This window comes from Loxodonta africana, chromosome 3 (assembly GCF_030014295.1).
Source record: "Loxodonta africana isolate mLoxAfr1 chromosome 3, mLoxAfr1.hap2, whole genome shotgun sequence".
Taxonomy (NCBI): Eukaryota; Metazoa; Chordata; class Mammalia; order Proboscidea; family Elephantidae; genus Loxodonta; species Loxodonta africana.
Window position 1 is genome coordinate 75,790,452 of NC_087344.1, and position 23,179 is coordinate 75,813,630.

The 23,179-nt window shown below is 41.1% G+C and overlaps 1 protein-coding gene across 7 annotated transcripts in view; it reads left to right on the forward strand.

Annotated features, from left to right (window-relative positions):
* The window catches only part of MACF1 (microtubule actin crosslinking factor 1), a 257,548-nt gene that overhangs the window by 133,126 nt on the left and 101,243 nt on the right, over positions 1-23,179 (forward strand). For 4 of the 7 annotated variants that reach the window (XM_064281771.1, XM_064281766.1, XM_064281767.1 and 1 more), the window contains 14 exons: positions 652-867; positions 954-1,103; positions 3,193-3,426; positions 6,267-6,416; positions 7,106-7,339; positions 8,427-8,651; positions 11,921-12,439; positions 13,200-13,376; positions 13,646-13,769; positions 14,616-14,824; positions 15,207-15,524; positions 17,473-17,639; positions 19,463-19,619; positions 21,439-21,556. In XM_064281771.1, coding sequence (XP_064137841.1) covers positions 652-867; positions 954-1,103; positions 3,193-3,426; positions 6,267-6,416; positions 7,106-7,339; positions 8,427-8,651; positions 11,921-12,439; positions 13,200-13,376; positions 13,646-13,769; positions 14,616-14,824; positions 15,207-15,524; positions 17,473-17,639; positions 19,463-19,619; positions 21,439-21,556 — 2,998 coding nt within the window. The remainder of the gene's footprint in view (positions 1-651; positions 868-953; positions 1,104-3,192; positions 3,427-6,266; positions 6,417-7,105; positions 7,340-8,426; positions 8,652-11,920; positions 12,440-13,199; positions 13,377-13,645; positions 13,770-14,615; positions 14,825-15,206; positions 15,525-17,472; positions 17,640-19,462; positions 19,620-21,438; positions 21,557-23,179) is intronic. The other 3 variants (XM_064281769.1, XM_064281770.1, XM_064281772.1) reach the window with 1 other exon arrangement.

Below are 23,179 nucleotides of genomic sequence, written 5' to 3' on the forward strand. Positions count from 1 at the left end.
AAGGGAGTGATAATGGATGGGAGGAGAACTGAAGTTATAAGGGAAAAGGAGTGATAACGGATGGGATGGGATCCCTGAAGGCATAGAAAGGTATGGAATTAAATAGCCAATGAGAGAGAAGGAAAATAGTTCTTTGACTGAAACTGGATTGGAGTCACAATGAGCACAGAGATTTTAGAGGTTTAGAGTTCTGGGTGCTGTCAGTACCCAGAGTATGGCTTTGGGTAGGGTGGCTGAAGGGGAATTAAGGATGGTGCCCAGAAGAACCATGACACATTTCTACAGCTTTTTTTTTTTTTTTTGGCTTCTCTATTTAGGACCAGAATATTATAGACTATCTAAGCTCAAAGCGTGGTTTGTGGGGATATTTTTATGTTCTTTTTTTTTTTTTGTTCTGTCCCCTTGGAGTTTGAAGTGGAAGAGACATCCTTTTGATGGACTTATTTTACAGCTTATGAAGCAGGTCAATTCTGCATAACAGCTCCTTGGAAAAAGGCATAATGACACTTGGGGAGGCAGCAAGTGGTATTGGAGGGAGCAGTGAGCTGAGTCAGAAAACCTGAGTTCAAGTCCTGGCTCTACTGCCTAGAGCTGATTCTCAGCTGATTCTCTAGCCTTGATTTTGGAGGTAACTCCACCCTCTCCCCTCAGGTATTAGACAGGGAGCTAAAGGATTTGTCCACTCTGGTGAGTCAGGAATTGGAGTGTGTGGATCAGATTATCGTCAGCCAGCCTCAAGAAGTACCTGCTCAATTGTTGAAGGCTCTAGAGAAAGATGCTAAGAATCTTCAAAAGTCTCTCAGCTCTGTGACTGACATTTGGAGTTCCAGGCTACTCAACCTCCAGAATGTTGTGGACGTGAAAAAGGTAGTTTCTTGTTTTTATTTATAAACATTCACAAGGTCTGGGCAGGCTTGGAGATTTTTGTAATCCAATTTGCCATTATTTCTTAGACTAAAATGTTAAATCAGCAAGTACAGCTGGAAGACAAACTGCAAGAGCTTAAGGCCTGGGTTGGCAATACCAATCTTACTTTGAACAGCAAGGAATATAACAATGACACAGATGCTGACAGCCTGAATCACTGTCTCCAGCAGTATGAGGTAAACTTGTCACCTGTCCTGAAGCATGTTTATTTATCCTTGTAGTTTTATCAATTTCATTTTCCTACTAGGTAAAGCAGTATCTATACTTATTCTTCTTAGAAAGTATGATTTTCCATTTCAGAAATAAAGCCCAGTATTCAGTTTTTTAAGTTATCGTACCCCTAGAGCTTTTGTGATGACTATTTCTCTTTTCAGTTATTCTCTGAGAGTCTGTACAAAAAACCAAACCAAACCCATTGTCATCAAGTCAATTCTGACTCATAGTGACCCTGTAGGACAGAGTACAACTGCCCCATAGGGTTTCCCAGGAGCAGCTGGTAGATTCAAACTGCTGACCTTTTGGTTAGCAGCCAGACAATTAACCTCTGTGCCACCAGGTTTCCTAGAGTCTACATAATGGCCTAGTATTATAAACTTCAGCTCCTCTTTATAATTGAGCTTCTGTGATCTGTTCCTAGTTTCCATTTTGTCAAAGAACTAATTCATTCTGTCCCTCCCCCACTTCAGAAGAATTTTTAATCTATGATCTAAAGCATGGGTTGACAAACTTTCTATCAAGGACCAGTTAGTAAATATCTTAGGCTTTGTGAGCCGTATGGTTTCTGTTAAAACCACACAACTCTGCCAATGTAGGTGAAAGCAGCCTTAGACTCTGCGTAAGCAAAAGGGTCCTTTTCTTCTTGCTAGACTCCAAATTAATAGATGCTTTTTATAAGTCAGTGAGAGGAAAAAACTCTAAAGTACATATGAGCGAGAAGGATTTTTTTCCCCAACATTGTTCTTATTTTTTATTCTACTCGATATAATATCACATATTTTTATTACTTACACCAGTTTACATGCCCTCTGCTATAGAAGTCCTTCACCTTCAAGTGTTTTTAAAGTCAGAGCAGAACTGGAGATGCCCCCTCCTTCTGTCCCGTCCTCTCCCTTCTCCCCAAACTTAAGAGAAGCAGACATAAGTGTCTGTGGTCAGAGTCCTTGAATAAAAGCTTATCCTCTTGCAAGAGTTTCCTCCATCTTTCATACCTGTTTACAGCATAGTAATGATAACCAAATATAACATTTCCTTTCTCATTTGGGGGAGAAAGTAACAGACTTTCCCTGTTCTCTTACAAGATATTACAAGAAGCCAGCGTGAAGAAATTCCTATGATGTAGTATGAGATATAAAGACACAAAGTCTTATGTATTGGTTCCTTCTCCTAGTTACAACTTAAAAGAACTCTCTTTTGGAAAGAGAATTAACATTCTAAGCCTCTTTTCCTAGAGAGCTTCCCAGACCCGTGTGTTCACAAATGAAGGAAGCATTCTCTTATGATAAATACCAAGGAAGTTCCCCTTGCCTGCTTTGCAGGATTATCCACAGGTCCCCTGACTACTCCCAGTTTCAGAGTGATAGAGCTGTAGATATCTTGCTTGTTTTTACTGCATCCAACATAACACGGCTGATGAAAAGGAAATGTTTGCAGAAAAATTGCATACTTCTGATTGATTTTCTGAAAATTATTCTAGCGTTTTAGCAGTTTTTACTGCTTTAAAGGAGCAATATAATAAGCAAGTCTGACTGTAATCTTTCACAGTTTTAACGTGTGTAAGCAATGTTATTTACTCTAAAAATCAATTCTTAGTGAACCACACAAAAATTGCCTATTTCTCTGTACTGGCCTACCAGTTCTTCTGGACAAATACAAATAGATATTTGAACCTAAGAAAATACAATGAGAAAGGCGAATCTCATACCAGAAATTCATGTTGGACTTTCTAAAATGTTCTTGTTTTTAATTTACACATATTTTGGACTAGCAATAGTATAGTTCTGTTAGCATAAATAATTGAAATTCTTCTGCATTTAGAAGTCAAAACCCAGTAAAGGAAACTTAACTGTTATTTATGAGGAGTTTGGAGAGACCAGAAGTGGAGATTTCCAACATTAGGTTGGCCCTAAAAACCGTCAGTGTGGATTATGAAAATACAAGAAATTAACCTTTCTCATTCATTCTTTGATTAGAGCAAGTAGGTATTATGTGGGTAGAGAAATACAAATTTTATTTTTCTCTTTTGTTCCCTTTTTCTGCTTGCCTTAGGATTTGAAGCAGCCCATGGCTGAAAGGAAATCTCAGCTGGATGCTCTTGCTTTTGATATTCAATTTTTTATCTCTGAGCACGCCCAGGACTTGTCCCCTCAGCAGAACCGACAGATGCTGAGGCTTCTGAATGAGCTGCAGAGGTCCTTCCAGGACCTTGCCGAGCAGACTGCAACCCAGATGGATGCCTTGCAGGGCCATCTTCGACAATTGAAGCAGGCAGCCCAGGTTAAGGTCAGACAGAACCAGCAGCTGGACTCTATTTGTCTTTTGGGATGTCCTGTGTCTTTGGGTTTTCTGGCCAGACTCCATCCACCATGATTCCAGGAACCTGGGTTTACCAATTTTGATATTTTATGTCTTTCAGGCCAGTATAGTTCTGGTCCCAGAGGCAGCTGTTCTGGCTGTTTTTCTTGCCGTGTTTTTGGTTTTGTGTGTGAGAGTACTGTGTGTTTACATGTGAATGCATGTGCAAATGTTTACTTTTTAGTGAGACTACCCTCACTGTGTCTCATTGTCTCTGACTTTCAAATGAAAATCGTACAGCTAGCCCTTTCTTTCCTGACTTTCTCCCTTAGCCTCCTTCTGAGAGTTGTTAGGAACATTTAGATACTCTGAAATCTTGAGAAAAATGTTTCTAAAATCAGTTTTATCCTGGGGCTTATCAAATGATTTACAATAAGATTTCTTGTCAGCTTTAAACAGCTGACACGTTTTTATCAGAATTATATTAATTTTTAGCACCTCTTTTATTATTATTATTTTCTAGCACCTTTCTTCACACTGTAGTGTCCAGTGCCTGTTCAACCATGGAAAATAATGTGCAGTATGTGGAAGCAGGAGTGATTAAATTTTGAAAAAACGCTGTAACCAGCCTATCATCTTCCATTACAGCTCTCTCCTGGCAAAACTCAACACAGTTACATTAATAGTAACATCATTTCTGCTATTTGAAAAAGCTGGCATACAGCAAAATATTATAATTGTCATTGTTAACAACAAATATGTCCTAACCAAAACCCACTGCTGTTGTGTCCATTCTGACTCATAGCAACCCTGTAAGACAGAGTGGAACTGTCCCATAAGGTTTCCAAGGAGTGGCTGGTGGATTCAAACTGCCAGCCTTTTGGTTAGCAGCCACACTCTTAACCACTGCACTACCAGGGCTCCAAATACACACTAGGGGCTCCTTTATTAAATATTGTGTAAAATAGAATTGAGGATGGATACATAGATAGACAGACAGACAGACAGATGTGGAGGGAGAGAAGGAGAAGGGGGAAGTGAAGGAGGGAGGAAGGAAAAAAGGAAGGATGAATTGAGCTTTGGAGCCAGGCTTAAAGGAAATTAGTCAATACCATACATCCACCATCACTGCTTAGTTATTTCAACTACAGGCAGTCCTTGGGTTACCAACGTCCAACTTATGTACAACCTGTGGTTACAAACCAGCCCCTGTAAAGCCTATTGTATTAAAAATTTGAGGCACATACAACGGTTCATAATAACAAATGGGTGCTACTTTTCAACATGCGTCAAAATACTATTATTACTATATTGTTATATTAAAGATGTTTTAGTGTATTTTGGAATTGTTTCTTTAATGTTTTCTATGCATAGAAAGGTACACTATATACTAAGACAAATATTTGACTATCTGACATTAGATATGAACCATATCCAACTGTTCCAACTTATGTACAAATTTGACTTAAAGACAGACTTAGGAACGGAACTCATTCATAATCCAGGGACTGCCTGTGTATTGAAATTGAAATGCTTTCGTTACCTTCCAAATCTCAAAGCTTGCAAGTCCCTTACTTAGGAATTTGTAGAGCATGGTTTAAAAAAAAAAAAAAAATGTGGATAATTAATGAAGTAGTATTGGTCTGAGCACTTTAAGACACAGCCCAGATCCAGGGTAGGCTTCTGAACTGCACCAGATGATAGAACTGCATGCGAATATTCTCCCTGAGCACATAATTAATTCCACAGTTTATTAACGTTATTGTCAGAAATGCTCTGCTTCTCTATATTTTCCCTGAATGCTTGTGTCTGTCTGTGTTAACTTGTTTGCTTTGCTTTTTTCAGATTCAGTCTGCACCCATCCTAACCCATGAAGATCCCGTTTTACAGCTGAAGAGCTCTTAGGAGTTCTCTTCCAGAGCCCTTGTATTTGTCCTAAAGATGGGGAGAGAGGGCCGATTTGGGCGCCTGTTTGTAAGTGCAGGTGACTAAAATGCCATCAGAAGGTAGACACTGGTGGAAAATGGTTTTAGAAGGATGGTCAGGAGAACACATCATGCTCAATTGCTCGATCAGGTGCTTTAGTGTCATGCAAGTGAGATGAGATCTGGAGAAAGGATCAGGCACAGACACGTACTCCCTCCCTCCCCTTGGACCTGGCTTTTCCCTTTGATATCACTGTAGGCACCTGAAGGACTAAGCCAGTTGCTATTCCTGGGCAATTTCCTTCTACTCAAAATAGCCAACTCCAGGCCCTCATGCCTGGCATGTAATCATTGTATTTAATGGACTTCTGCATTTGTGAGACGTTTGATTTATAAAGTCAGTTCAATTATTAAGGAAATAAATTAGCTTATGAATTATCCAGATCCTTGATTTTCCCTCCTAGTCCAGTTCTTCTAATTTTCCATATTTTGACTTAATATGTAGCAGACCCCCTGGTTCTAGTGGAGGAGGTGATCAGAACCACTAGTTTATTGTCACCACCAATTATCATCTATGGATTTCAAGCATAGAGGCTCTCTGCTCTCCATTTCCAAGCACAGTAACAGCAACCTGGCAAAAAAGCCCCAAGCCAAAACTTGAACTAGGAACATTCTGTCCTGAAATTACCTGTGGTTATCATCCAGACCATAGGCCATAGTCAGCAGACCATCCAAATAAGGGGAGCTTCTGAGTATGATTTCTGTGCCTTTTCCTGTTCCATTCTCCCACCAACTTCTCCATCTTTGATATGTAACCTTCCTGTTTTACATTTCAGGAGATTATCTTATGTTTGTGAAATGAGAATTACTGATTGTCTCTTGATCCCCTTTCATTTTAATTAGACCCTGCAGAAACAACAGAATACCTGTCACCAGAAACTGGAGGATCTTTGCAACTGGGCAGGACAGGCAGAAAGAACACTGGTGGGCCACCAAGGCAGAGCCACCCAACAGGACCTGTCTGTCTTGCAGAAGAACCAAAGTGACTTGAAGGTCAGTGTGAGTTAATCCATTTTTTTCATTCCTTCAGCAGGTATTCATAAAGACTTGCTGTGTGCCAGTTAAGAATTGTGTCCAACTGAGAAATAAGAATATGCAGGAGTTACTGCATGAAGGGGTGGGAGGAGGAAGAAGGCATACCAGGCAGAGGCCTCTGTGTTGGACTTGAGATAGGAATGGGATAGATCACAACATAGTCAAGGAACTGAAGGAAGGGTAGTTTGGCTGGGCTTAAAGAATAAGGGAAGACTGATGAAAAGACGAGGCTGGAGAGGTAGGTGGGAACTAGATTATGATGGTCCTTTTAGGTCACAGTAAGGATAATGGGTGATAACCAGGAGAGGTAAAGGACCAGCCAGGCCTCAACTCAGCTAGAATCATGCTATCAACTCTTCTTTATAGAAGAATGATGTCTCTGAGGATAACTCATTGCAAAATAAAAATCTCTGCTATTTAGCATGTTTATGGGCAGTTTCCTTTTTGCTTTCATTAAGTATTTGCTTAGAAAATTAAATATTTTAAAATTTCTTTGCATTGGTTTAGGCTTACACCTTAAGCAAACTCTAGTCAGGGCCATAAATCTGTTGCAGAAATGTCATCCTAGCCATTCCGTCTTTGTACTGTTAGAGAGGTTAGAAATACCAAAGTGGAAGGCTCTACCATCCCTCTTTTCATGTGTTAAGGATTTACAAGATGACATTCAGAGTCATGCCACCTCATTTGCCAGTGTTGTCAAAGACATTGAAGGGTTCCTGGAAGAGAACCAGACCAAGCTGAGCCCCCAGGAGTTGACAGCTCTTCGGGAAAAACTTCATCAGGCTAAGGAGCAATATGAGGCTCTCCAGGGTCGGACACGGGTGGCCCAGAAGGAGCTGGAGGAAGCAGTGACCTCAGCCTTACAGCAAGAGACTGAAAAGGTATCCAGACTGCTGTAACACTTGACATTTAAAAAAAAAAATTTTTTTTTTTTTGGGTACCCATACAGAATGAGAGCGTAGAATCACAATAAAGGGCTGCTTTAGGATCTGGTTGGTGAGTCCATCTTTATTTTTACAAGAAACATCCAGAAGAACTCTTAAATCAGGAGTAATTGGTAGGGACTGTGTGTGTGTGCACGCACACACAGAGAAAGATTGCTATCTGTGTACTCAATACTCTGGCTAATTAGAAAAGCACTACCTTAGTTAGGAAGGGTAGTACATAGTAAGTACATTGTTACAATGAGAATCATGGCACCGGGGTAACCAAAGAGAAGGTAAAGTCTGAAAGGGTCTTCTGCACCTCCCTTAGCACTGGCAGTTTGAATTGGAATCCTTTGGCTGTGGGCTCTGACCCTAGTGAGGAAGGTAGAGAACATGGACAAGAGGAAATAATTTACCTGAAGATGAATTCTGAAATACATGAATGTACTACTTGTTAATTAACAAATACAGGTAGTAAATAAACAAATTGACATAACCTATTAACTCAAATATTTGAATCAGAAAATAAAATTTGAGAGACAAATTTAAGAACTCAGTGTTCTGTTTGGCAGAGAAAAGGATGAGAGAAATCTGCCTTAATCTGCCTTTCCCTTTGGGACGAGCAGCCAGATAATTGAGTGTGACTGTGCTGTTTCTAACCCTCCCAGTGTGCCACATCTGTGTACCTATTTCTTACCCTCCCAGTGTGCCACTTCTGTGTCCGTAGAATGGATTCTCTGAAGCCTTGCTGCGGTGGGAGGACTAAATGATCTTTTAATAAAAGCCTTTTCAAATTCTGGGGTTTGCCTTTTTTCTTGATATTAAGCAGTAAAACATAGAAGAAATTTAGAGGTCATTTTAAATAATTATTTTTTAACAGATTTTAGATCTTTTCTTTTTTGTGTGTCCAAAGATTTTATATCCAGTCTTAGAGCTTTTCTTTTTTCTTTAGCATAAAAATTTTCCCCCTCTTTACTTAACCTGTGGTTGTATAGCTGAGCATCTAAGACCTTCTCACTTAAATTAACTCTGTGGCTTTCAGAGTAAAGCAGCAAAGGAACTGGCAGAGAACAGGAGTAAGATTGATACTCTCCTGGACTGGGTAACTTCATTGGGATCATCTGGTGGACAGCTGCAGGCCAGCCTTCCAAGAATAGAGCAGATCTCAGGAGCTGGCCTGGAGAAAGAAGCCTTGGATACCACTGATGGTCACATGGGGGTGAACCAAGCCCCAGAGAAGCTGGATGAGCAATGTGAGAAGATAAAGGTAAGAATGTTAGCTTGTCCTCGCTATGCTGGGAGGAATCTCTTCTGCTCTGGACAAGTCACCATGACCTCCTTACCCCTACATCCAGTGAGCATTTCTCAGCACATATCTTCTTTGGTGTCTCAGCAGCCTTCAACACTGTTAGTTTTACTAGGGCTACTGTAATAAATTACCACAAATTTGGGTGGCTTAAAACAACAGACATTTATTGTCTCACAGTTCTGAAGGCTAGAAGTCTGAAATCAAGGTGTTGGCCAGGCCATACCTCCCACCAAAGCCTGTAGGAGGGGGTCATTCCTTGCCTCTTCTAGCTTCAGGTTGTTGTTGTTAGGTGTTGTTGAGTAGGTTCCGACTCACAGCCCTAGGCTTTCCTTGACTTATGGTAGCAAAATTCCAGTCTCTCTCTGTCTTCACATGGCGTTCTTCCTTCTGTGTGTATTTCTGTGTCCCTTCTCCCCTTATAAGGACACCACTGTATTGGGTTTCAGCCCACCCTCATGACCTCATCTTAACTTGATTACGTCTGCAAAAACCCTGTTTCCAAATGAGGTCACATTTACAGATACTGGGGGTTAAGACCTCAGCATATCTTTATGTGGGATACAATTCAACCTGTAACAGACACTGTTGGCTGCTCCTCTTGAAATACTTTCTCCCTTGATTTCCATAGCACTGCTGTGCCCTGGTATTCCTTCTTCCTTTCCCCTAGCCAGCTTTTGAGATACTGATTCAAGATTGTGTCCTAGGCCCTCTTCTCATCTTTCAGGGTGGTCTTGTCCACTCAACAACACTTCAGTTACCATTTGCACTAATGAATTCCATGTATATATTTATCTTCAGCCCAGATGCCTGTCCTGACTTCAAACCTGGACATAAATCCATCTCTCTGCTTACAACATGGAACCCCAAGAACCTTAAATCAAACTATCCTATTTCCTATGTAAACCCCTCCCACCCACCAATCAAACATGTTTTTCTTCCTGTATTCCCACTTAATTTCCTAAACTAAACATCACTAGATTCCTTTCTTTCTCCTGCCCTGCCATACCAAATAAGTCATCAGGTCCCACATATTTTGCTTCTTATATCTCTTTGAAAGTCATTACAACTCTTAATCTCCATTGAGATATTAGTATATTTCAGACCACCGTCAGCTTTCACATGTATTATTATAGAAGCTCCTACTGGTCTCCTTGGCTCTTGGCTTTTACCCCCAGTTCATTCCCTATACTAACAAATGATCTCTCTAAAATACTATAACCCTATCTAAAACCCTTCAGTGGCTCCCTGTTGCCCTTAAGGTAAAGTCCAAATTCTTTAACATGGCTTACAAGGCCCCCCACAGGATATGTACCTAGTTACCTGGCCTTATCTCTTACCTCCCCTCACACTTGTGTCTCTAGCTATGTTGGTCTCTCACTCTCCTCTGGGTCTTTGCATGGTCTTGGAACATTCTTGCCTCTCTGGTGAGGGAGGGACCCAGCTCTGGGTTAATTTTTACTAATTCTTCAGATCTTCGTGTAGACTTCCCTTTCTCTTGGAAGTCCTTCACCACTTCCCAAAGTTAGATTATATGTTATCTCCTACTTTATCCTTCCCTACATCGTAGCATTTCTTGCTCTATATTGTATTTTTGTCTGTACTGCCCTCTATGCCCTAGGCTTAAAGGTAGAAACCATTTCCTGTTCACTTTTTATCTCCACTTATTTATTTATTCATTCGGTAAGTATTGTACACCTGTTATATGCAGGCATTGAAGATAAACCAGTGATTCAGCCAGATAAACCATTCTCTAGGACATATGCAGGTATATTATATTGAATGATTGAAAAAAAGATTATGTATCAAATAGTAGGGGGCAGTACTACATCTTTGTATAACACTCAGATGCCCACACTCTCATCCTCTGCCATTTAGGGTACTTAAACACACATGGATCACATGTTTTCGTAGTGATACCTTTGTAGCAAAGGAAACTTGAGTTAGTTGGAGTACTTCTGTTGAACAGCCTGTTTGGGCCATTGCCTTATTTTGTATTAATAGAATTTCTGCCTCTTGCATGCCACTTTTGCACTTGGAAGATCCATTGTAATGTGTCCCCAAAGTCTGGTAGTCTGACACTAACACAGGGCAGAGATGGTTCTGTCAGCAGGGAACCTCCTGACACCTTCTGCTGACAGCAGTCAGCGTAACTACGTAGCATCTTCATCCTGGGAAGAAAACTGCTTACTCTTGGGTAGATGGATTGGAGGATGAGCGTGGAGGCATCTGGGTGTTATACAGACAAAGCCGTAGTACTGCCCACAGCTATTTGAGCAGGATATTATTTGTCAGCCCAGCTTTCCTGAGATGACGTGGAGAAGCTGAGGGCTACCAGTCTGCTGTTGATACAAGCTAAAACTGGACAGTATTCTGGAGAAAAGCAGGCTAGAGCCTCTCTCTAGGTAGTTGCATAGACAGTATAGGTAGTCAGGAACTCTGTCTGAGCTCTCACTCTCCTCTATTATGCTCAGGAAGAACATGATTTAAAAAACACACAACTGTCTTTAAAAACCTATATTCCATGATTGGAATAGAAAACAAGGTTCTCATATATGCACATAGACATAGCAGGTACCAAAAAAGTGCAAGCTAACTATACTATTCAGAAATACAATTTACTTTTCACTGATCTATACACACTGTCTATTTAAGAAATTAATTTTCCAAGGTATTTCACAGTAGGGACGGTGTTCAAGAATAATGGATATGTGAGTGACATAATTCACAGCTAAGTATTTGCAATTTTTATATTGTCATGTGTATGGCTTTTCCAGCTTACTCTCCCCTTCCATGAACATGGATAATTATTAGTTGGGCATTTTTATATTCACTTAGAGTTAAGTAAGTGGTTTAGTGAAGAGAGTCAGGTTCTGGTCACAGTTCTGTCTCTTAACTGTGTGGCCTTAGTTAAGACATATAACATCTTTCTGATATTCATTCACCTCATCTTTAGTGAGAGTATTATATTGCCCACCCACATTGGAGGGTTGTGCCATGAATCAGATTAGATAATACATGTAAAATCACTTTGAAAACTATGAAGTCTTGTATGTATCAGTTCACCTGGTATTAGCATATGGAATAATGCTTACAGAGTGGAAAATACTGATGATTTCTGAGCAGCTAGAAAAGTGGCCTAGTAAGATCTCTCTCTACCTCTAGCTGTAAACATAACCAAATCATTTTAGTTTCCTTACTGTCTTTTGTTTTGGGGAATTATTTTCCAGGCCCATCACCAAGAATTGCTATCCCAGCAGCAAAATTTCATCCTGGCCACCCAGTCAGCTCAGGCCTTCTTGGACCAACACGGCCACAATCTCACACCTGAGGAACAGCAGACACTGCAGGAGAAACTGGGTGAGCTAAAGGAACAGTACGCAGCTTCCCTGGCCCAGTCAGAGGCAGAGCTGAAGCAGGTGCAGACCCTACGGGATGAGTTGCAGAAGTTTCTGCAGGATCATAGAGAGTTTGAAAACTGGCTGGAACGGTCTGAGAAAGAGCTGGTGAACATGCATAAAGGAGACAGCAGCCCCGAGGCGCTTCCCTCGCTGCTGAAGCGGCAGGGGAGCTTCTCGGAGGACGTGATTTCCCATAAAGGAGACTTGAGATTTGTGACTATCTCTGGACAGAAAGTCTTGGACACAGAAAACAGCTTTAAGAAAGGCAGCGAACCATCAGCAACTGGAAACTTAGTGAAGGAGAAGCTGAAGGATGCAACAGAAAGATACACTGCCCTCCATTCAAAGGTAAGGAAGAGGTTCTTTGTTTTCATGGCCACCCTTGTACAGCTGTTGGTGCTTCTGGGGCTCAGAATCTCAGGACACAATGGGTGAGTTCATTTGTATAATGACCTCAGGCGGTAGGTGTTCAGAAGCTCTGGCAAAAATGTAAAACTGTAGGGCCCTGGGCTAATGTCCGATTTTAGCGGTATTGGGGTATGTCTCAAGCTTATGGTGAAAGTGCGGGTGCTTACCTTCCTGTATTCCGACCAGCAGGCTTGGGTTTCCAAGAGACATATCACAGGGAATCTTAAACCAATTGCACAGCGTTGGTTTAAGATTCCTGGACAGAGCATCTAGGGTAAATCCTTATCTTTCTGTTCCAAGAACTCCCTCTAGCTGCTAAGGTTTAGAATCCAGTCAATTGTCCTTACCTTTGTTGTACTTTCTGTAAACATCCCAAACCTCCCAAAAAGACTTTTTGTATCTTTTAATGCCTACCTTTGCCTGCAACCTGATTTATATTTCTTTGGTGGCTTGTCGTACAATTTACTAAATCTTCCTGAGTATATAGTAAGGTTGGACGAATAGTATAGACCAGTGACCATCCCTGTTGTAGAAAATGATTGCTACTCATCAATTGGTAGAGCTCTAGCACTAATTTAAATGTAGTTACAGTGAGTTCTTGGTAACGAATTCAGGCCTCTTTCTTTGGGCCGTACCCAGGAAACCCCTGCCTTTGGCCTGACCTTGCTTAGGCCTCCTTTGTCTCCTTTCTTTGGTACAGTGTACACAGCTGGGCTCTCACCTGAACACGTTGCTAGGCCAGTATCAGCAGTTCCAGAGCAGTGTCGACAGCCTGCAGGCCTGGGTGAGGACTTGTGAGGCCCATGTGGAGAAGCTCTTGTCAGATACTGTTGCCTCTGACCCTGGGATCCTACAACAGCAGCTTGCAACAACAAAGGTAAGCCGGGATGCAGGCAGGGGTGTAGGATCAAGACTTTGTATTGCATGGCTTAGAGTACTTGAAACAGTAGCAAATACTTATATAGGTTAAAGATAGCAGTTGGGATGCTTTGAACAAGGTCTGATGCCTAAATACTTTGTTCTCATCTCTGACTGAATGAACTGAAAATGATTCTGTAAAGCTGCTTAGAAGCTCTAGGTTCCTAGAACCAGTTTTGATCACTTATTCAAGCTCTTTTTCTTTTCCCCTCTTTCATGGACAAGCAGCAGTTGCAGGAAGAATTGGCTGAGCACCAAGTACCTGTTGAAAAGCTCCAAAAAGTAGCTCAAGACCTCATGGAAATTGAAGGGGAGCCAGCTCCAGACCACAAGCATGTTCAAGAAACTACAGGTACGGAGCAGCCACGGCTAGCGTTCCCTTAATTCCCGGGCCATGCCTGTGTTCTGTAATCATCACAGCATGCTGTACAAGTATCTGTGCTAGACTAGGGACTGAGGATATAAAGATGAATAGACAGGCCATCATTAAGTAGCTTTCTCTCTCATGAACTTTGTGCTTGTACCATTGAAGGACCTTCACAATCTGGCTTCAGCCCCTTTCCCCCAGGTACTCTGCCTTCTAGCCACACCCCACTTCTATCCTTTCACAAGCAGACAGTCACTTCATTACTTTATCCCTGAAGTTTTTCCTGTTGCTTAGCTGCTAACATTTATTGGGTGCTTACCATGCATGACAAAATCTTACTCATGCTTCAAGGTGTAGCCAAGAAGTCAGTCATTCCCTGTGTAAAGTTCTGACCACCACTACCACTACCTCCCCTGCCCCCCCCAAAAAAAAAGAAGAAGATAATCATTCTTCCTTCTAGGCTTCCCTACCATAGTGCTCCTAGTACCAATATGGCACTTAGAATTGCATTTTTGTGGTTACGTAGTTGTGATGTGCCTTCCTCTCCCTAGGCTTTGTTTTAGAGTGTTAAGTTTGTAGAAGACAGGAACCTTATCTTAATTATCTTTAGGCCTCAGCATCTAGCACAACTTCTGTCACTTAGTAGGTGCTAAGTAAATAATGCTTATTAAATTTGGCTCAAATACTAATGAACTTCAAGCTTCTTCCTTCTACTAGTTTGCCTTGATATCCATTATTATTATTACTTGTATACAATTTAAATACACACTTTTTAAAAACACAATACAAAAATAGTCTCCAGTCTTTTTTCTCCTGGCCTTGATTTACCAGGTTCCATACTCAGCCGTTTCCAGAGCCTTTCCCGTAGTCTGAATGAGCGCTCTGCTCTGCTGCAGAAGGCAATTGCCCACTCTCAGAGTGTCCAGGAAAGCCTGGAGAGCCTGCTGCAGTCCATCAGGGAGGTTGAAAATAACCTGGGAGGGGAGCAGGTGGCATCACTGTCATCAGGAGTCATTCAAGAAGCCCTGGCTACTAATATGGTAAGACCGATGCCCCTGGGGTTAGCATAGAGGAGGGTGTGTTTGCCATGTGCCATGATTATATTATTTTGAAAAAATATCAGGAGAAGAATTCATTTCCCTGAATCTTCTAGTAAGATTTAGAGCAGATGACTGATCATGTAGAGATTTCTACCCAATTTTCAAACCATTGTTGAGCTTGAGGGAAAGTGATGACAGTGTCATATGATGGATGGGGTGGAGAACTAAGAGGAAAAGATGTATCATATTCTGAAAGCTCAGTTTCGGTCCTCCAACCCTGCTTGAGGAGGTGAGCATATAGTTTATTAGAAGCTTAATAGTTTATGGCTCAGATATCCCAGAGTAAGTGAACCGGAGCTGACCGGCATGTTCTTGATGGCAGAAATTAAAGCAGGACATTGCTCGGCAAAAGAGTAGCTTGGAGGCCACTCGTGAGATGGTGACCCGATTCATGGAGACAGCAGACAGCACCACGGCAGCAGTGCTGCAGGGCAAGCTGGCGGAGGTGAGCCAACGCTTCCAACAGCTCTGTCTACAGCAGCAGGAAAAGGAGAGCTCCCTGAAGAAGCTTCTGCCGCAGGCAGAGATGTTTGAGCATCTTTCTGAAAAGCTGCAGCAGTTCATGGAAAACAAAAGTCGGATGCTGGCCTCGGGAAATCAGCCAGATCAAGATATTGCACATTTTTTCCAGCAGATCCAGGTGAGCGTATATCTGCCAAAAGAAGGGCAGGGAGAGAGCCAATGTTTACTGCATGAGCACATACTGTGTCAGACAGTGTGCTGGGAACTTTACCTGCTTTATCTTACAGAATTATCACAGCCATCCTTGAAACTAGGTGTCATTTGCCCATTTTTAAAAAACAACCTAGATTTATTTTTCATTCATATTACGTGTTCAACCCAGATCAGCAAACAGACTCAGCACATTGTAGTTGCTGAAGGACACAGGTTGTTGGTAGAACTCTATGTTCAGAATAAGTTCCTAGAGTGGAGGTGCTGTGTCAGAGGTAAATGCGCATGCAGTTTTGCTAGAGAGAGCCACGTTCCCCTCCGCGGAGACTGCGCCCTTCTGCACTTCCACCGGCCGTGTCCGAGAGGCCCTGTTTCCCCCACAGCGTCACCAGGAGAGTGTGTTGGCAAACTTGAGTGTTTGTACCAATCTGACAAGTAAAACGTGATGTCTCAGTGTAGTTGTAATTTCAATTTCTCTTCTTATGAGTGAAGGTGAATATATTTTTGTATGTTTAAGGGTCATTTGTTTCTGAACTGTTGGTTTATGTCTTTTGCCGTTTCAAGTTTTTGACTTTTTTTCCTCTTAATTTTTAAGAGTGGTTAAATATTAAGAAGATTAGCTCTTTATCTGTAATATGTGGCAAATATTTTCTGCCAGTTTGTCCTTTGTCTTTTGACTTTGTGGTGGTTTCTACCATCTAAATTTTTGGATTTTTTTTTTTTTTTTTTAGAATTTTTCATGGTTTTGGTTGCATGTTTATTTTTCCATGTGAACTTTAGAATCACCTTATTAGTTCTAGAATAAAAGAACTTGTTGGTATTTTTTATTGGGGCACATTAGATTTATTTATACACACACACACATTTAATTGGTGAAAATTGGCATCTTTGTGGATGTCTTTCCATTTGTTCATGTCTGCTTTTGTGTCTTCCAGGAATGTTTTAAAGCTTTTTAAGGTTTTCTGTTTTTTTGTGGTGGTTGATTCCTAAGATTGTACGTTCTTGTGTTGCTATTGTAAGTAAGGTGTGGGGTTTTTGCTCTTGATTTTTATATGTTGATTTTCTATCCTGCTATCTCATTGAATCATTTCATTGTTTAATTTAGTTGTTAATTCTCTTGAGTTTTACAAACATACTTTTGTGTAATCTGCAAATATAGTTTTATCTCTTCTTTTCCAGTTCTTATACTACAGATTTTCTCTTACTTAATTGCATTAGCTACTGTCTTCAATAGAGTTTTAGTAATAGTGAACATAGTATGTTTGCCCTGTTTTACAGAAGAGGCCATGGAAGTATAGAAAAATTTAGTGACTTAAGAGCTCAAGCCATGTCTGCACAACTGTGTAAATATTCTAAAACCATTGAATTGTGCACTTTTGATGAATATTATAGTGTATAAATCATATCTCAGTAAAGCTATTGGAAAAAAAAGGGTGGGGGGGTGGGGGGAAGCTCAAGCCAGTAAGTGGCAAAGCCATGATTGAATGTCAGGTCTTTTTGATTCTAAAACCTCCGTTTTTTTCTTTCTGTCATGTTGCCTGCCAAGTCTTTGAATCTTTGTTTTAAGGAGTTAAGACTCTTTTGTACATCCTAGTCATTCTCCAGCAGCTTGAAGAGATCCTATGTGTGGATTGGTTTGACCTAGCAGTTGATCCAAAGCACTTGCCTCTTTTCTTTTTTCACTTATTTATAAGGAACAGAGCCCTGCTGGCACAGTGGTTAAGCATTCATCTGCTAACCGAAGGTCGACGGTTCAAATCCACCAGCCACTCATCGGAAACTCCATGTGGTGGTTCTACTCTGTCCTTTAAGGTCGCTGTGAGTCGGAATTGACTCGACGGCAAGGGGTTTGGTTTTTTTTTTTTTCGTTATAAGGAGCAGAGAATTTACAACAGTTCCTTCATTTGCCTTGACAGGAGCTTAATTTGGAAATGCAAGACCAACAGGAGAACCTAGATACTCTTGAGCACCTGGTTACTGAACTGAGCTCCTGTGGCTTTGCACTGGACCTATCCCAGCACCAGGACAGGGTACAAAATCTCAAAAGGGACTTCACAGAACTGCAGAAAACAGTTAAAGAAAGGTGAGTTTTCACATACCTTCTGGTCAGTGGCAGAGGCTAGTTTTTTTAAATTTTTGGGTGAAATGATTTCTCTCTCTTCTCCTTCATCAGAAAAGGTGGCATGAAGAACTGAGACACAGGAGATTACAGAGTGCCTGTTTCAGGCAAAGCTATCCAATCCGCTCAGTGCTTAGTGATTTTTCTGTTACTAAGTAATGATTTCCTGCTCAGTAATGGGCTCAGTTTCCTCTCAGTGGAATCAAGAGCCCAAGTCACCTGGGCCAAAGAGAACAAATTAGGGGCAGCGAATGGGATTATTTGAAAGAAGAAGAAAAATTGGAGACTTCCCAGACGTGATGAAGAGTTATATTGACACTCCCTCTGCGTATTTTGACCACATTTAACTTGCTGTTTTGAGGGAATGTCCAGATTCTTCTTTCCAGGCAAACAAGGGAGTGTGACAAAGGAGCCTTATTTCAAATTGTCAGCTCACTGTTGAAAAGCCGTGGTTCCCTATTAGGAACCCTCACGTGGGTGTAAGAGCATTAACAAGACCTCTTAAACAAATCTTCGTTTCACCATAAATAATCTTGGTTTAGCAGATGACTGCCTTAGTCATAAGATGAGAGCAATTGCTCAAACAAGCTCTAAGTTACCTATTGTTGGCGATTCGGTTCCAACTCATAGCAACTCCACGCGTGTCAGAGCGGAACTGCTTCACAGGGTTTTCTTGGCTGGTGGCACAACAGCTAAGCACTGGGCTGCTAACCAAAAGGTTGGCAATTCAAACTCATCCAGCGGTTCCACAGGAGAAAGACCTGGCAGTCTGCTCCCATAAAGATTATAGCCTAGAAAACCCTATGGGGTAATTCTACTCTGTCACATGGGGTCACTATGAGTCAAAATCAACTCGACGACACACAACAACAGTAATCTTTACAGCAGCAGATCGCCAGGCCTCTCTTCCACAGAGCTTTAGGTTGGCAGCATAGCAAAACACTTGTACTGTCAGGGACCTGTAAGTACTAAGTTGTTGTCGTGTGCCATCGTATCAATTCTGACTCATATTGACCCTATAGGACAGAATAGAACTACCCCAAAGGGTTTCCTAGGCTGTAAACCTTTATGGGATCAGATTGCCAGGTCTTTTCTCTTGCAGAGCCACTGGTGGGTTCAAACCCCTGACCTTTTGGTTAGCAGCCCAGTGCTTAACCGTTGCAGAGTGGAGGGGAGGGCATAAAGGCCAAGAAGCCTTTGTTTTCCTTCCCATATGCTTGAGAACCTTTTAGCTGTATGAGGAACCAGGATCTCTGGCTTGCTGCTGAATGATATGTGTGGCCATTTCTAAAACTCTGATTGAATTCTCTGTGATTTATTTTCTTCATTGGTGGGCTCTGTCTACAGCTAATCACTTGACTTCTCTGAGCCTCAGTTTAGCATCTCGCTTGCTTGAAAAATTAGCATTTGAACTGGGCCTTGAAAGAGTCAAATACCTAAAAAGTAGCAGAGCTAGAATTTGGATCCAAGGCCTGCATTCTTTCCATTGTATCATAGTGCCTAAATAGCAGGCTCTTTTTAGCTTTTCTCACTTTCACTTTAGCCCAGAATAAGACTGAAGGCTCCTTCCCTCAGGAATGGCCAAACAAGGGCAACAGATTCCTGCGTTTGATGCCCCCCTCCATTATATGTGGTCATTTAACCAAACCTGCTGTGGCAAAAATTGTGGAAAGGAAAGGCCCTGCTATGAACTGATTCTCAGAGTCCCAGCATGAACCTAGACTTAGCTCAGGTTGACTTCTTTACAACACTTAGTCTGGCAGCTAACAAAACTTCTTCACTGACAGAGAGGAAGATGCATCGTCTTGCCAGGAGCAATTGGATGAATTCAGAAAGCTGGTTAGGACCTTCCAGAAATGGCCGAAGGAAACTGAAGGGAGCATTGCACTTACAGAGACTTTCAGGAGTACTAAAGAACTGGAAAAAGAGATTGAACACCTGAAGGTAGGTAAATAGAAGTGTCTCCAGGAATTGTGCTATACGGCAGTTTAGATGCTTGTTTGGACTCATCTCCTAATGTGCTAGGGAGGTGGAATGAGACATCCAGGTTATCAGTCTGCTTCAGAAGGTGTTCCTCCGTTCTTTTTATGTCATTGCCGTCTGTCCCTACCCAAGAACTGAGCTCCATAAATATCTCCTATTTTCAAAAACAAACAAAGAAACTTCCAAGAATAAAATACATAAAGTTTCAGCTCTTTCTTGGGTGCCTCTGGTGCGATGGTGAATTATATAACAGACATTTGTCAAAGTCCTTTGACAAAAAGAAGCTTATTACTCTCTTTTGTATATTTGGGAATTAGACAAATGTATATGAGCAAGTAACTAAGTAAATGATCAGGAAATCGAAGAGAAAAGCGCTAGTAGCACTCCAGCTGATAATAGCACTCCAGCTAATAAAGGAAAAGTTAGAATCAGATGGTCGGAAGGTACCTTCAGGGCACCTCCTCCCACCCCCTAAAGGAAATCCCTTCTGTATTATCTTTGACTCGTAGTCATCCAGCCTCTTGCTCACACCTCTAACATATCTCTTGTTTTTGTTGAAATCAGCCAAATCTTCCTCCAACTGACTCTTATACATTCATCCTTAGGTTCTCAGTAAAGCCGGCTTTATCTTGAGCAGATGAAAGAGAAGTGTTTGAGTGCTTTCACAGAGAGGGTGCCAGGAGCATTTGGCAGAAGTTCCCAAACTTTCTTGGTCTGTAGTGCTCTTAGTATTTCAGTCAATTTTTCACAGGCACCCCAGGTCCAAACAACTTAATAGTAGTTGTTCACGTGGCATCCAGCAGATGTCAGTGTGTTTCCCTCAAAAGTTTAAAAGATCCTGTGAGTCAGTGGCAGCTTGGGGACTGTGGCCCTGTGGAATCAAAAGTTTTAACAAAAGAAATGACAAGCAGTGACCGAGGGTGAATGTGAAGTTGGGCAGCGTGGGTTTACTGGATGTAAATGGTTCTGTGTCTTTCTCTGCTGCTATTCTGCAGCTTAAAACCAAAAGCAAACTAAGTAAATTGTCAGGGAAATTCAGTATGGAGGAAGAGAATGAAGACTAAGACGGTAGTCCTGCTTTGAAAGGAGTACATTTCTGCTGTGGCAGGTGATCCACATTGTGGAGATTTCGTACCACCGGGTACCTTGTCATAGCAGATGCTGTTGTTTCCTAACAGCTTTATGTGGTAATTAAAACTCTACTAACCCAACCTAAAGTTCCCTTGATAAATGCAAAGTGTAGTCTATGATTCTGTGTATTTTTCTACATCTGAATATCTGGCTCTTTATTACCATTTCCTCATATTCTTTACCCACATCCTTTTGTCCACCTTGCAAACTCGTGTCTTAACTCAAAGCTTTCCACACTCTGTGCTGAGTTAAATGTATCTCCTTTTGTGCTTTCAGGGTTTACTGACTTTCTATTTTTCTGTAGTAGCATTTATCATATTATAATGCATTTGATAACCTGAGTTCTGCGTTTTAGGAATTGTGTCGTAATCCTTTTTTGTATCCCCAGTGTCTGGCAATGATGCCTGGCCCGTGGTAAATGCTCAGTAAATATTTGATGAATGAATGAATCAGAAGGTCCTGAATATTCCACGATACCATTCTCCCACAACTTGGCTGGCTAAACCAGGATCTTGAAATTGCTGAATGTATGAGTATGGTCTTAATGCTTGTCAGACTTTAGGAATTATATAGAGAAGAACAAGTGTTCCAATTTATGATGAAGAGAAGGCCTCAGATGTTACATTTAGCCATTTTGTTCTTTAAACAGGGTCTCCTAGATGACTGGGCAAGTAAGGGAACCCTGGTGGAAGAAATCAACTGCAAAGGCACTTCTTTAGAAAATCTCATCATGGAAATTACAGCGCCTGATTCCCAAGGCAAGACAGGTGAATGCAGTCTCTCTTCCTTTGATTGGTCAGAGTCAAAGCTGGATATGAGGACAAACAAACAAAGAAAAAAAAACCCCACTGCTGTCAAGTTGATTTCAACTGATAGCCACCCTATAGGACAGAGCAGAACTGTGCCATAGGGTTTCCAAGGGTTTTTTTTTTTTAATGTCTCATAGGGTTTCTTTATGGTAGCAGACTGCCACATCTTTCTCCTGCAGAGCAGCTAGTGGGTTCAAACTGCTGACCTTTTGGTTAGCAGTCATGTGCTTTAACCCCTGCAGTACCAGTGCTCCTTATATGAGGACAAAGGGATCTACAAAGCAGTTCCCCCTCCCCTCCCCCCAGCCTAACCTGTTCTCCCCTTTTTATGTAATAAAAAAAAATAATTTTTTTTATGTAACATTGCTGTATTTTGAAAAATTCTTTCCCACGATGAGAAAAGTAAATGGACTAGTTGGCTCACTTAGAACTATCAAGTAAACATGGAAGGATTAAAATGTGGTTTCCATTTTGAGGAATTTCTTTTAAACATGTAAATGGGATGTGTATATAGCATGGTAAACGGGGGTCAGCCCTGGCTCTGCAAAGTATGATATCCAGGGAGAAACTGGGTACTTGAGAGTGAGTATTGGTACACCAGGGACTGGCATACTTCTTGGAAGGGGGCATAAAGACTGTGCCCAGGCGTATGAATAACCTCTGGCTACAAATTAAGTCTCTCAAACAAAATCCAATATAAATCAGTTGTCAGTTGTCGATTGTTAGTTGAGATCTCATAGATTTTATTACCAGAGTGTGTTAGTTCACTCCTGTTGTCACTTAAATTGATAAAAAGTTTTCTATTTCCCTTTGGAGAATGGCTGCTATTTTGTGGTATCCTAAAGTTTAAAGATCTCTTGAAACTATCCAGAAGTGACAACATTTTAAGGGATTGGTAATTCTTACAGTCCAACCCATAAACCTCTGAAGCCAGTGAATTAGTGTGTGAGTAGATGATAGGTCAGCAAACTTTTTCTATAAAGGGCCAGACAGTAAATATTTTAGGCTTGCGGTCTGTTTGGGCCACCACTGCATAACTCTGCCACTGTGGCACAGAAGCAACTGTAAACAATACATAAATAAATGGGTGTGGCTATGTTCCAATAAAACTTTATATACAGAAACAAATAGAGGGCCAGATATGGCCAGTGGGCTGTAGTTTGCTGGCTGTTGGACTTGATCGGTGGTTTTTCAAACTTTTTAAAGCAGATTCTAGAAGCTTCCTTTTTATATTAAATCTCATAAAACAAATGCAAATATTTTTTGCATGAATTTCCCTTATAAGTTGATTATAGCATTTCTGTATTATGTGGGTAGAAACCTTTGAGAAGGGAGCTTATTGGCTGACAGCTTCACCATCTGATTTATTTCTGAATTTCATTTGATCTCATTCCATCTAGAAAATATGGCTCACACAGATAAGTAGTTGTAAATGATATGTTTTTGAAAGTTCACTTTACAATCTTGGAATACTCTGATTAAACTGAGCTAGAAGCACGACTCAAAATGAGAAGAAACAGCTGTAAACATCTATTAACAGGAATGTGGAATGTACAAAGTATGAATCAAAAAAATTGGAAG